Here is a 13,328-nt window from a genome sequence, read left to right on the forward strand (position 1 = left end):
TAAAGTATCATCATGGATGCATTGCACGGCGTTTTTGGGAAGGCATCACGATACCCCGAGTACGTTTGGCTCGAGAGCGACAAAATCTGGGAAAGCATTTTCTGCACGGAGTTTTCTCTTCTCATTCTGTATGGCTATAGGTTCGCCGTCACTTTAACTATTTTCCTTTATGTTTGTATGAGTACAAAGAGCGGCATGTTGCTTGGTAGGTTGAGCACCGCATATTAAAGACACAAGTTGGAAATAAAAAACGTTGAGATGTCAGACTTTGTATGCTCTTGCCGTTATCACTGTGAGATATTTGAAGATGAAGCGCGACCCGTACAACAAACACAGACGGCAGACTTGAGATAACCGGAAGTATGGCGTCTTCCCAACGTCATGACTGATCAGCGAATGAAGAGCACCTTTCTAGTGCAATCCTTGTATTAAGTATGAACACTACTTTTCTTGCTAAGCTATTTTAGGTCGAGGAGAAAAGGTCGTCCCACTAAAAACTCCTCTTTGTCGAAAGCTACGGACAGCGGGGAAAGAAAACGATATTTGACTTCAATCTCCAATATCTGCGAGTGATTAAATTCGCTATGTGTACGTGTGCTGCCATGCCCACTAACCTTAGCCCGCAGTTGCTAGTCCCCAAGCTCTCAGAGAACAAGCTTTCAATAACAACCCAGCTGGACACGTATTTGCCGCTGCGCAAGCTTCCCTCAGGGTCGGAGCTCGTGGATCCATATCCGAGACCAGAGTAGTCCCTCGCTGGAACCGTGCTGCGAATGGGACCTCCATGTAATATCCGCACTTAGTTACAGGGTCGGTGAGAGGGTTTTCGGTGCAGAATTTATGGTATGCAGTCGTCGAAACACCACCACTGCTATCATTAATGTCTACAGTAGCATAAGGCCTAAAACCGTCGGCGTTACTAACTGAGCTGAATACCGCTTGAGTGGCCCCATTGTTGGCTCCAGTGTCCGATCATCTGACGGAAATTCTTGCGATGATCGAGCGTCGGATATTTGTGCCATGGTGACAATCGAATATTCCAAATGCGCCACTCTCTGCGCCAGTGGAGATGTGACCTTGACGCTTCGATATGCCGTCGGCAGCTGGATCATGAGGGACGGGGAGCTGTTCTGGAGGGATTTCTTTGTCCATTGAAACTTCCACCCATCCATTTGTACCATCCTTCAGGGCTTGGAATTCCCCGGTAAGTGCTATATCCCCGGGTCCTGGTGGTGAAGCAAATGGTGAAGCATTCGCGACTGCGGCGACCAGAAGGAGGGGCTTTGTAAAACGCATAGCCTATGTTGTTAGCTACCTATATTACAGCTCATCTCGTAAGATCAAGCCAAATACTCAGGTATACATACGAATCGATACCGTACAGGTAATGAGAGATAGCTGGTGATATAATATGACTAGACTTGTTAATCTGTGCTGAATGATGGACGTAAGTTCGTGGGCATTGAGCGCCTTGTATGCAAAATATTCTGTACCTTGTCACTACAGTCCTGGGGTCTTCGAGCAGATTAACACAGGCACGATGAACTTCGGCTGTAATCCAAACGGTCGGTAATGGCGAGAAGCCCCTTCACTAGAGGTACCTGGGTACCAAAAAGCTTGCATTCCGCGTTGCACTAGTCTTGCTGGCCAGTGCTAACACTAAATACGAGTCTCTTCGCCGTCTATTGCAAAGCTTCTAAGGATGTGCATGTTAGAAAAGGACCGCTTGGTGAGATCTATCCCCAAAACAAGGGGAAGTTGTGATCAAAACTCATCCGGTGCATGCCATAGCGTGCTGAGCGCTCGGCCATTCGGACGGTACTGATCTAGGACGTGCTATGGTTTGCTCAGAAATTGGCTATACGGACGATAATAATCCAGAGCGTGCCTTATCTCGCTTAGTATTCAGCCTTTTGAGCTGATTTCTATGGTATGAATACGAGCTGCTGCGAAGAAGGCTGTAAGCAGAAGATACGAGATTTATAATTTTCAAGTGCATGAGGACCTCCTCGACGCGGCAAGAACCAGCTTTCCAAGCTGTTCTATCAAAGTAACACAATAACCACTGCATGAAGCAGATACAAATTTGCAAAAGCATGTTGTTTGCGTGCAAAGATACTGCTAGAACTTACTTACACAGTCTTGAAACTACGCTCATGTCTAACAGAGTTAGGCCGAATCAAGAAACCCCCCTTTTCACTGCGCGTTTGAGGGGTCTCCATGCACTTGAGAATTACGGTAACAGATAAGCTCGGAAGTACCTCCTTGAACGGCAATAGCCATAGTTTCCCAATACGAACGGAAGTTGTAGAGCACTGCCAATCAACTACCAGCAACCAAGCTCCCCAAGATTTACAAGATGCTTTTAAGCATCTAGAGTAGCTTTAGGGCATCGTGCCGCGAAGGGAGTCACCGGAAGTTACGCAAAGCCCCGCAAGTACAATAAGGTAGGCCTCCCGGCAGTCATGGCTATGTAGTGCTACAGGACCAACTATGGTTTCCTTCTCATGGTTTCTCCAGGTCTATGTAAGGTGCAAGTACGAAGGCAACCTTTGCTGCTACCGCAGCCGAGCGATCCTAAACCTTTGCTCATGCGGCTAAGCGATCTCAACCAAGAGTCAATGATTACTTGATTTTGTCAAAGCCTTCTATAGGACATGCGAGACAGGCTGGACATAGGTCTCAACGTACTGCCTGCGATGCCTGTTCAATTGTGTAAAGTACCTTGCGTTGTTCCCATGGGCCGTTCAGTAGTGCCGACTTCTGGCGGCGGTCTCTCCAAATTCGTACAACATTCACTGAGTTAGCCTAGACTAATTGGACCGCTCCGTAAGTTACTGCTAATCCATAGCAGCTGTCTCTTGACATCGTATGATATGGTACGATCACTGAATGGGCTCAGCCCAAATACGCATTTTAGTACGAAGTAGTGCTCATTTGCAGCAGCGGTCTTCCGACACCTTACAATATCGTAAGATTGCCAAATAAGCTCAGCGGGAAGAGCATTTTAGTAGTGCTGATTTAGAGCGGCGGTCTCTCCGGTTCATACCAAACACGAGATATAACCGAGTAGCACTGCAAAACTGCAGTCTCAATGATTTGTGTTGAAAGATATCTGTTTAGAGTGCCATAGTCTTCGAACTTCCTCGTATGGGTGGAATGTCGGCCTTCATGTTGGCCTGAAATACAGGGATGGAGGAGCTAAGTTCGAAGACACGAGGTCATGAATTTGGGTCAAATTGTACAGTATCGCACATCCCTTACCCGTTCAAATCATGCTTTGTTCACCTTTGCTTGTATTTAATTGAGAGAGAGAATGATTGTCATTGACCGTCCTTAGCCCAGCATCTGTTTCTTTGCATGCGCGAGTTCAAATGCTCTCACGGAGTGCTTCCGTCTTCCTTACCGCGCAATGATATATCTACATGTTATGTATGAAATGGTGTACTTTCAGGGGTTTCGCGGGCGTCAAAATCCAGGAGTCTCAACAGCGCGTATACATTCAGACCGCGTCGTTATAAGATTGTTGGTATCTGATCGAATTCCGACACTAAAGTTCGCATCAAGCCACTTTCTAGCGGCCGGCAGTATTTCGCTTAGCTGAGTGGCGCCCACACACACACCACCCAAACACTCGACATCAGGTCGCGCCTTCCTCGTTTCGTGCAGCAATATAATGCTCAAGCAGGTCCAAGGTTTCATCAAATCAACTGGGCTCGTGGTTTAGTGGTATAATACTCCCTTAGCATGGGAGTGGTCCGGGGTTCGAGTAAGTCACTCTGAAGCTCATCGGTTCGATTCGCATATCTAACCAGATATAGTTCCCCGCGAGTCCATCTGTTCAATCCTTTTTTGCCATTTGTCGGTCGACATGGCACATGGTGGTTGTTTTTCTTTTTGTTCTACGTATATTAACAGCGGAGCCAAAGCAGTTATGTCATTTTGATAGTTTTGATATTCTCTGGATGGTAATAGTGTTCGTCCTGCTGGACTACATGTGACTTTCCAAGTGCCCCTGACTCCAACATTGAAAGGCACCACACGCGACACAAGAGATCATCGCACGTGGACTGTGATTTTGCATTACTAGAGCTGCCTTCCTTTCGCTCTTTTACGTACAAGTCTTGACTACTTCCTCATTCCCCTCCCATGCTAAACTTGCGTCCTCGCGCCCTGCCCCTTCGAATGAACCGAGAGCCCTAAAAGCCAAAAATGCATGCGGTGGTATCCCAATGTCCAAGCCTCAACGTGCGCCGAGCCCATAGATGATCATGATATGCTACCCCTCAAACGCCCCACGCTAAATCCCACTCACACCAAGGAGAAAGAAGGAAGAGAAACGAGAAAGCGACTCCACTTCTTCAGCTCTTGTAGGGTACCCAGGAATCCCCGCCACGGAACAGGCGGGAGCTGATTCATGGATTGCCTGACCACTTCTGGCTCAGGCTCTACCCTGTGAGACCATACAAGTGTTAGCTGAGTCATTGTAAGGAAATACAATAATGCGACACAAAAGCGAAACAATTGAAAAACGGGCGTAGGGTCAAGGGGAAGAGCTGAGCCACGCAGGGTTTTGTGACGTCCCTTGTCCAGGATATGACGGTCGTGAGTTCGGTGGAGGTGGCCTGTACGATCCGTATCCAGATCTATCAGGCGGGGTTGATGGCGGGCGAGAGTATTCATGGCGGGAACTGGAATGCATGCCGTGATATGAGGGCGGCATTGGACGGCTATGGGCTGCGGAATGGGACAGGGGAGGAAGTTGATACCGACGGGTGTGGTCAGGGACGCTATTAGGAGTACTGTACGCTACCTTCTTAGCTGGCCTCACGGGCTCATCATCGTCACTCAGCGTCAAGTCAACCACCGGAGCAGACCTCTTGTTCGATCGCGGAGCTGTCGATGTCTCCCGAGAGGGTATTGGAGGCGTGCTGAGCGATACGGGAGTTGGTGCAGCTTCGCTCTTGATGGCTGTCACACGATCGCGGTAATCCGAAATTTCGACCAGATCTTCGTCGCTGTCGTCGTGAGCACTGTAACCATTTTTCCGTGGAGGCGATGGAGCCTTGTCGGTCGACCAGTCCCCATTGGGTTTTATGGTCACCTGATCCGCGTTCCGTACTTTGCGTAGAATCTCTTCGACGTATTGATCTACAGCAAGACCTTCGTAGGATATCGCCTTGTTGCAAATCGGGCACGTCCATGTTGGCGCTTGTTCCTGCAATTGCAAGAACGAGTCCGCATCGAAGCACTGGTTGTGCGTGCAGACAGTCGACCTGCAAGGTGTGCTGATTCTCAACGTCGAGATGGGGTCCTTGAGCGACATGACCATGGAATCGAATTCGATGTCGGGATCGTTGGCCTTCTCCGCCATCTCGTTCAGGACCGATTGCCTGGTTATGACGTTGCGCTGTTTTATCCGCTGAGTCAATTCCTCAACAGAAAACTTCCTCACCATGTAGACGAAGAGGTTGTACTTCTGAGGTTCTGTAAGTGGGTGTTCACAGAAGAGTGAGTTGAAAGGGGATAAGAAACCTCCGGTGTATGACTTGCCTTTTGCGTCAGCGCATAGGTGACAACGAGATTGTTGCGATAATTGGCCGGCGAAATGCGCACCTGGCTCGTGATGTCTGCTGGGCGCGTCGAGCCTGGCTTATTTTTCAAGCCCTTGTAGTTCGCCTTGACTTCATCGCCATTAATGCGCACCTCAATCTGCGAAGGAAATGTAATGTCCAGACGCGTAAAGGCCGCTAGTGGCTGCTCCGTGGCGCCGAACAATAGCAGCCGCAACGACGGATCCGCCTTGAGACGTGCAGATTGGCTGTCATTTAGTATCAGATTCCGCGTGCAGTTCTGGCGATGACTTGGTGAGGCTACAGATATCAGCATGGGCTATAGTTTCGGATTGGCGAGCATACCGTCTAGATTGATGCTGCTGAGGACGAGTTCGCGAATCTCAAAGAAGGGGCTGTCCTTGAAGAAGTACTGGGGTCCTAGTCACTTTTAGCTGTGTGCCCGGGCGAAGATTGAGGGCATATGGGCGTACGGGACGGCATCTGTGGCGGGGGATAGGGCTGATACGCTGCGCTGCTCTGATAGCCGTTGCTCATGCTGTAGCCGTTTGAAGCTGGAGCAGAGGGCTGGGCGTAGGAAGGCGCGGCGGGACTGCTGCTGGTCGCGGCTGGGGGTGCGTCGCCGTGGTGTTGTACGCGGTACTGCAGCCGCCGCAGAGCCTCGGCGTCGTTCTTGTAGACGGCATTGGTGATGACTGGTGAGCGTGAAGTCAGCATATGGCGAGAGGGACGAGAAACAGCGCCCATGGGGTGAAGGGAAAGCGCAAGCGAGAGCACCTACGGCCAACAACGCGGGCCTGCAGTGCGGCCTTGTTCCCGGTTTGCGACGTGCCCTCCTCTTTGCAGATCTTTTTGAGGTCGTTGTTGATGAGCGTCTTGGAGCGCTCGGTAATGCCAGCGGCCATGTGCTGCAGACTGGAAGCCATGGTGGACTGCAGTCGCGGGCGGTATCGCTACCAAAAGTGGAAGCTGGTCGAGGCGGTGGTGGAACGCTACCAGATGATGTCGGCGCGAGAAAGCATTGGAGGCTGCGGACTTGGACGCGGGCGCGGCTAAGAGGCGACGCAGAGTGAGAGGCGACGTGAAGGGCGAATATCGGGGTGCTCTGTGAGGCGCCTTCCTGCTTCCTGCTTCCTGCTTCCTGCGGTCCGACGTTTGCTTGCGACTTCCTTAAACTTGGGCGTGCACAGTTCCGGTGGCACAAACACAGCGCAAGACAGACGCAGAGCGGCGAATGCGGGCGAGGGCGGGCGTCTCAGTGCGACGGGATGAGGCTATCGATATTCTGTAGCCGTCAACTGCTACGGCGGCTCTCGCGGCGAGGGCCTCTCTTCCCACCTTGTCGTCTCAAAGTCAGCGTCACTAGGCGACGCGCACCGGCACCACGGCGCACGGGTACCGCAATCGATAGCCTGGCCCGACTTGCCACCAAAAATTCCGCGCCGAACTTTTTCCCCACCCGACCGCCAACTTTACCACCAGCTTCACTCACCTCCCGCACACAACAACGGAAGGAACGACCCCCACCCACAACACACAGCAAAAATGGCAAAAGGCGCACGTGCAAGCAGCAAGAAGGCGAACCGCACCAAGTTGCGCGCCCGCGTGTTTGGTCCCGCAGACAAAGCCCGCGCCGAGCGCATCCACGCGAAACTTCTTGAGACAATCCAGCAACCAAAGCCCGAGAAGACCAACATGGACACCACCGAGGATGGTAAGTTGACCCATCTCCATTCTTCCAGTGACTTGACTAATGTACTTGTAGCTACCGCGGCGACCAAAGAGGATGACTTTCCCAAAGGTTCGTCTTTCCTCACTGCCCCCATACCACACTCCCTGTCAGACTCTTCCAACACCAAGTTTGACCCCACACGTGACAGCTGTGAGCTGAGAAATCTCTGCTTTCAGCTGGGGCTGTGCTCTGACGTCCTTGGCTTCACCGAGGAAGGAGCACTCCAAGTTGCCTTTGACCCGCTTCCACCACACTGGTTGAGTGAGAATCATAGGCTAACAGTCACTTGACAGACATGGATGTAGACGGCGCTGCCAAAACCTCCACCAAGAAAGGAAACAAGGACAAGAGCCAGACGCGGAAACAGCTTCGCCGGAAGTCCATAAACAAGATCTCTTTCCCAGCCTCGCGAGGCAAGGGTGCCCTGAAGCCATTCACCGGTGGCCGCGTCAAGAAGAGGTGATGAGTTACGAATTGCATATACACGGCGTTTACATCGGATTCAGCATACCATGGCGTTGGGAAAATTTTCGTTATTAAGGAAGACCGTCAAGGTCATGGAAGATACCACTTCGAAGTAGCATGTCGAGATAGCAAAACCAGAAAGTTGCACCGGTCAGTACCGGTGACTGCCCTATCATTTCTTCCCCTCTCACTGCGTGACGACCCTATTCCGGTACTGATGTTGTGCGCAGAGTTCAACGCGGTCTGAATTTTTGCGAATCAAATCAAAAATGACCTGTCCCATCCTAATCACACAGCCGTACCATGAAGCAGCGCGTTAAGCATCTTCGAACTCGATTACTGTTGGCTGAACTACGCCTTCGATGTTTTTGAGTTCGACCCTTCAACCCGTTCACATCCTATCCCTTGTCATAAAACTACATCGCTTCAGCAAGCTTGACTCACTCTTAACTACCCTACTGTAGACTCGACCCAACTCACCGCACGACATTATGGCCGATTTTCTGATCTGACCGCATGTACTACACTCGCTACCACCCCTTTAATCCAAGCCTTTTCACTTACTCTCGGACGACATCAAATCTCCACCAACGCTACACCGCATCGATTGCGCCGTTGCTACTATTATTTTACCAAAGATGTGCTGTGTTGCCGTCTGGTCGTAGGACGTTTGGCCCATGACTTCACCACTTACCTTTCACGTTTGTTGTGATGAGTATCATGCAGGGCGCGACAACCAGGTGCGCAATCCCTAGCGCATGAGACCGACGGATGCCTCATGGGACCTTCTTCCTGATCACTTACCGCCGTCTGCATTATTGTGCAAGTTATTTCGTCTTGTGGGTCGCAAAAATGCTCCCGAGGCACCCTCATCTTTTTCGACAAGCAGGCTCAGGAGCTCTTCGAGAACGTGCAACACCACAATTATACAATGGTGTGTGCTGTCTTTGCAGAGATAAGCATTCTATTTTATGTAGCTGATTTTCCTCAGGTCGCTTCGTGCTGCATTGGCCATTGTCGTCTTAAGGCCTTCCAACCTCACCTTCACCATCACCCAGCACCTGGCTCGTGCACGCCTCACGCGCGTACTATCAGACCCACATACACGATGCTACATCTAAAACATCATAACGCTTGCCTTAATCGCTGCTATCTGTTGCCTAGCTCGACGACGACTGCCTATCAGAGCGCAGCAAGATCCCGCAAGTGAAAGTGACCTACAGTATGGACGCAATACTCTCCTCCCAGCCCCCTTTCAAGCAGATTGTTTAATACCCAGCCACCCACAAAGAAATTGACTCTTCGTTATCGACTACGAAATTGATCCCTCTTCATTACACCCCACTCTTCCTACCTCCTCGTACTACCACAATCAATAACCACAACATGTCCTATGCCAGCAACACCGACTTGGCGCTCGCCGGCTTCGAATACGAGAGCATCCGTCTCCCCAATCAGATGCCTCTGTATCTTCAGGGCGACCTGGGCTACACATTCCACCCTTACCGTCCTCGTAACACCCTCCCCGCCCGCGCTGACCCTGTCCTTGACAGCCCCTCCAAGGAACACCCTAGAGGCTCTCAGCAACTTGGATGGTACTCTCCACCTGCCTCCGAGTATGCTGAGAGCCTCCATGGTGACTCTGAGGAGGTGGTCTTGTCCGCCGGTTCCACCGCTGAGGACCGCCCCGCTACGCCAGGCGTCGAGGCTATAGTAGCCGAAAACGCTCATCTGAGGGCCATAGTAATGGCGATGAGCGAGCGTGTGACTCAGCTCGAGGCCGCTGTCGCGCTCAAGACCCCGCCCCAGCCTCAGCCCAACCGCCCTCCTACCACTCCACACAAGAGGCGCGCATCGCGTGTCAATGACCCGGCCTCACCGAAGTATACCCCGATGACGCCGCAGTCAATGGGCCCCATAGAGGCCATGTGGAGTCCCGGAGTGACGCAAGAGCAGCGCCTTGCTATCGCCAGGGGCCAGATGAGGTCCTCTACTTCGCCGGCTGCTCCCATGTCATCTCCGGGCTCCATCATGAGCCCCCAAACCTCTACTTCAAGTCCAGCTGCCACCATCCCCAAGGATCCTACCCTCAAGCAAAAGCCGGCTACCAAGAAGACGCGTGCTTCTCGCGTGAAGAAGACTTCGGTGCCAAAGAAGGCTCGCGTCTCCAAGGTTCGCCCTGTTAGTGAGCTCGGTCCGCTCAACTTCGCTTCTCTGGGCGCCGAGGAGAAAGCCAGCATCCTCCAACCTCTTCTTCAGGGCATCGACCCCTTCACCGGCACTGAGCTCCCCGTATCCGCTCCTGTCCCAATGAGCATGCAGAGCGAGATCATGCCTGCTCCATCGACTGCCATCTCCACCGCTGGTCACATGACAGATGACGAATTCAACGCCCTGCTCAACTTCACGACTAGCGACGACATTGCCTACAACCACGGCCAAGTCGACCACTTCAGCAACTTTGATGCGGCCGCTCGCCAGCGTGAGGCCTTGGAGAAGCACGAGAGACGCGTGACTGAGGGTCGTCAGCGCTAATTCTGGATGGAAGAAGTCGCACGATCAAGACAGTGAAGGCAGGAAGGTTGGCGTCACGGATAGGGCATAGCAAGGGTTAAGACATGCGCGATACTACACGGTACACAATTTTCGATAGTTCTCCCATAATTAGAGAAGTTCCACCCCACTTCTACTCATGTTGATACCCACGTTCGCAGAGAAAGTGAGCATCCGGTGAGCACCCAACCACCTGCAAACGGGCGACCTTTTCTCACTCTCTCACACCCACACCGCCGCTGATTTAGAGATTTTCCCATGAATTTCCTGTACTACGAGCAAACGCGCACCTCTATCTGTTGTCTCGTTCTCCGTCGCACTCCTCGCGCCTTCCCCACCGCCTTTCTTCTGCCTGCACCGCACTTTGGGACCCCGCAGATCTGTTTTGATCACAACTAAGGACGCGACCGTCGCGTGTTCTCGCACAATTGCCGCACTACTCCTTTTACCTAACATATCACCCATCGACTCTTCAGCATGACTACTCCAAAGCGACCGCAGAGTGCTACAGGCGACACTCCATCCACGTCGCAATATCACTCGGCATACAATGGTTACGTGGCTGATCAGGGACGCTTCATGCACTTTATCCGCTCGCCTGATCAGTCACATCTCGAATTTGGTTATTGGTGCTTCTCCACGACCCAGGACGAGGCTCGCGCCTTTGGGCGTGGTTACCATACGCCGGAGGAAATTCTGATAGCCGCCGACAGTGGCGAGGGCGAGTTCGCCGACATCAATATGCTCTGGATACCAGGCCGTGTCGACAGAGTTTTGAAGTCCCAGATCTGTGGAAGCGCAAAGCAACACACTCGTGCAATCTACGACATGAGGGTCTTCTTAGGGAAGTCGCTGTCGTTCAGAGGCTGTGCGCCTACTTATCCCATGGACCAGAGACTCGAGGACTATTGGGCCAGCAGGCGCATTCCAGCGTCGGTACTGACAGATCCTCCTGTGCTGCAGTCGACCAACAGACCTCCACCACCTATTCAGATAACGCGCCTGCCGTCACCGGCCATCGGGCCAAACACCGGACCGCAACGGACGTATATCGACAATCCACGAACACAAAGTGTCTACGGAAACACTTTCTTCAGTCCTGTGTCGAATGGGACAATCAGCTCGAGAATGCGAAGCCCAGTATATGTTCCAGTCACGCGTGCTGGTACACCATCTAGTTCATCACCAGCTGCTGCGCCCCCATCACAAGTCTCACCCACTACATTTGCGCAGACATATCAATCCAATGACCGAGCGGCATTTGGTGGTCATGGAGCGCAGGCCATGAGCAGTCCAAACGCCGCAGCAGCTCATCCTCAAAACACTGCTCACCAAGTTCAATATCCGACAGGCGATACGAACTATCACAATGGGCCTACTCATAATGTAACATACCTCCAAGCACCTCCTCCGCGCCGTCGACCTCCGTACAGTTTGCAGTCTCCATACCTTGTTCCAGGGTTGCTACCAAAGCCTTTTCACAACGCATCAAGCCCAGTTCAGATGCAGAGCCCATATGCAGCTCAGCAAAATGTTCAATTTGCTAACACAACTCAGGCTGGCGCTCCGTCGGTCGTCCAGCGCCAGACAGCATATAGGTCGCAGCCCTACAACTCAACCCCGTACGGAGCACCGGCAGCGCAGTCCGCTCCTTGTCCCCCTGTCCCATACAATGAAAGGAAACCGCTTCGTACACCACAGTCATATGGTGTTCAGGATCTTCCAGGATCGCATCCCCGGCCAATCGCCCAACACAATACTCCTGGAGCTAACAGCACACTATATTCGAACTTCGAGCTTCCAACCATGCACCAAACTGGCCCTATGCCGCAGCAATTACCAAGTTCTGCTACAATTACTGATCCACGCCTAGTAGGACATGACCAGAATCCTGGTTCAGCGGCAGCTCCGATAGACTTTTCTTTCGAAGACGATGAGCCAATAACGGTCGCACCAGACGAGGTCGTGGTAGATGAAGGTACCACGACTGCAGCAGGCGTCACCACTGCAGTTCGCCAGCCTGCGCCCATTAGTGAACAGATTGAGCCGGAAACTCGGCAGATCAAGTCGCTGCAACGTCAATTGCTAACAGACGGCAATGATGAGGGAAGATTTAAGAGGCCAGAAACTTCGGATAATCGCCAGGATTCACTCACAACGACATCAGACCAGTTACCTACGCCTGACGCTGTGCTTGAGATGCCATGTATGGATTGTGGTGAGGAAGTCGAGAAGGGCCACAAAGCAGGCTGTCACCTGGGTGAGAACTCAAATACATTCATCGCCAACCCGATGCAAGCTAATGAAGTGACAGATATTGCTCCAATGAAGCTTACTGTACTCGATCACCGCGTGCTTGCTGACTGCGTCGAGCGCTTTGATCCTGGTCCGTGGACCACTCACCAAGGACCTCCAGCAGAGCCAGAGCTAGAAACCCCCGAAGATCAAATACGGGGAATGGCAGACATCATCAGGAACGAAGATACGTACAAGAGCGATGCTGAGTTATGCCTCCTGCCTGACGATCTCATGATTCTGGCATGGGCGATGAAGACTGCCCCCAACATCGAGGTTATTTGCGAGTAGACCAATTATGTTTGTTCCAACTTGTAGAAAAGCAGATGTTTTTTGGACCATGTTGCATTGTCAAGAGGTGGAGACTGGCAGGGACTTTGGCGTTCCACGTCTTGTAGTCGACTCGCTTACATGCTCTCCACGCCCTATTGTCGTTCACCGATTAGATCCGCGACTCACGACTTAACGTCGAGGAGCGGTGCGGCGCTCAGCTGAACGCGACGCTCGGGTATTTACTAGTTAATTTAAGAAAATCATGTTAAATCCTTCTTCTTAATTTTCCTAATTACTAGTAGTTTTCGAGTAAATACCCGAGCGTCGTTCGAGCCGAGCGCCGCACCGATCTCGAAGTACCCATGCATTTCTGGAACGAATCATTGTAATTACCCTATAGTCCGTACTAAGATTATAGTCCGTACTAAGATTTCTGC

The 13,328-nt window shown here is 51.8% G+C and overlaps 5 protein-coding genes and 1 non-coding gene across 6 annotated transcripts; 4 read left to right on the plus strand and 2 right to left on the minus strand.

Annotated features, from left to right (window-relative positions):
- Positions 1–707: 707 nt before the first annotated feature.
- SNOG_09359 (hypothetical protein) lies at positions 708–1,022 on the minus strand (the record flags this gene model as incomplete). Its single annotated transcript, XM_001799602.1, has 2 exons — positions 708–780; positions 925–1,022. The coding sequence occupies 2 exons, from the start codon at positions 1,020–1,022 to the stop codon at positions 708–710; spliced, it is 171 nt and encodes a 56-aa protein (XP_001799654.1).
- A 2,690-nt stretch (positions 1,023–3,712) lies between these two features.
- On the plus strand, positions 3,713–3,789 carry SNOG_16653. The gene has a single exon. It is a non-coding gene; the product is annotated as a tRNA-Ala (tRNA).
- A 754-nt stretch (positions 3,790–4,543) lies between these two features.
- SNOG_09360 (hypothetical protein) lies at positions 4,544–6,499 on the minus strand (the record flags this gene model as incomplete). Its single annotated transcript, XM_001799603.1, has 4 exons — positions 4,544–5,487; positions 5,550–5,821; positions 6,082–6,268; positions 6,355–6,499. The coding sequence occupies 4 exons, from the start codon at positions 6,497–6,499 to the stop codon at positions 4,544–4,546; spliced, it is 1,548 nt and encodes a 515-aa protein (XP_001799655.1).
- Positions 6,500–7,118: 619 nt separating this feature from the next.
- SNOG_09361 (hypothetical protein) lies at positions 7,119–7,768 on the plus strand (the record flags this gene model as incomplete). Its single annotated transcript, XM_001799604.1, has 3 exons — positions 7,119–7,287; positions 7,339–7,566; positions 7,599–7,768. 3 exons carry the CDS (start codon positions 7,119–7,121, stop codon positions 7,766–7,768), a joined length of 567 nt encoding a protein of 188 aa, XP_001799656.1.
- Positions 7,769–9,156: 1,388 nt separating this feature from the next.
- On the plus strand, positions 9,157–10,305 carry SNOG_09362 (hypothetical protein; the record flags this gene model as incomplete). The annotated part of the gene is made up of 1 exon (XM_001799605.1): positions 9,157–10,305. The coding sequence occupies one exon, from the start codon at positions 9,157–9,159 to the stop codon at positions 10,303–10,305; it is 1,149 nt and encodes a 382-aa protein (XP_001799657.1).
- Positions 10,306–10,800: 495 nt separating this feature from the next.
- On the plus strand, positions 10,801–12,909 carry SNOG_09363 (hypothetical protein; the record flags this gene model as incomplete). Its single annotated transcript, XM_001799606.1, has 1 exon — positions 10,801–12,909. One exon carries the CDS (start codon positions 10,801–10,803, stop codon positions 12,907–12,909), a length of 2,109 nt encoding a protein of 702 aa, XP_001799658.1.
- Positions 12,910–13,328: the final 419 nt, after the last annotated feature.

This window comes from Parastagonospora nodorum (genome assembly GCF_000146915.1).
Source record: "Parastagonospora nodorum SN15 chromosome Unknown scaffold_14, whole genome shotgun sequence".
Classification (NCBI taxonomy): Eukaryota; Fungi; Ascomycota; class Dothideomycetes; order Pleosporales; family Phaeosphaeriaceae; genus Parastagonospora; species Parastagonospora nodorum.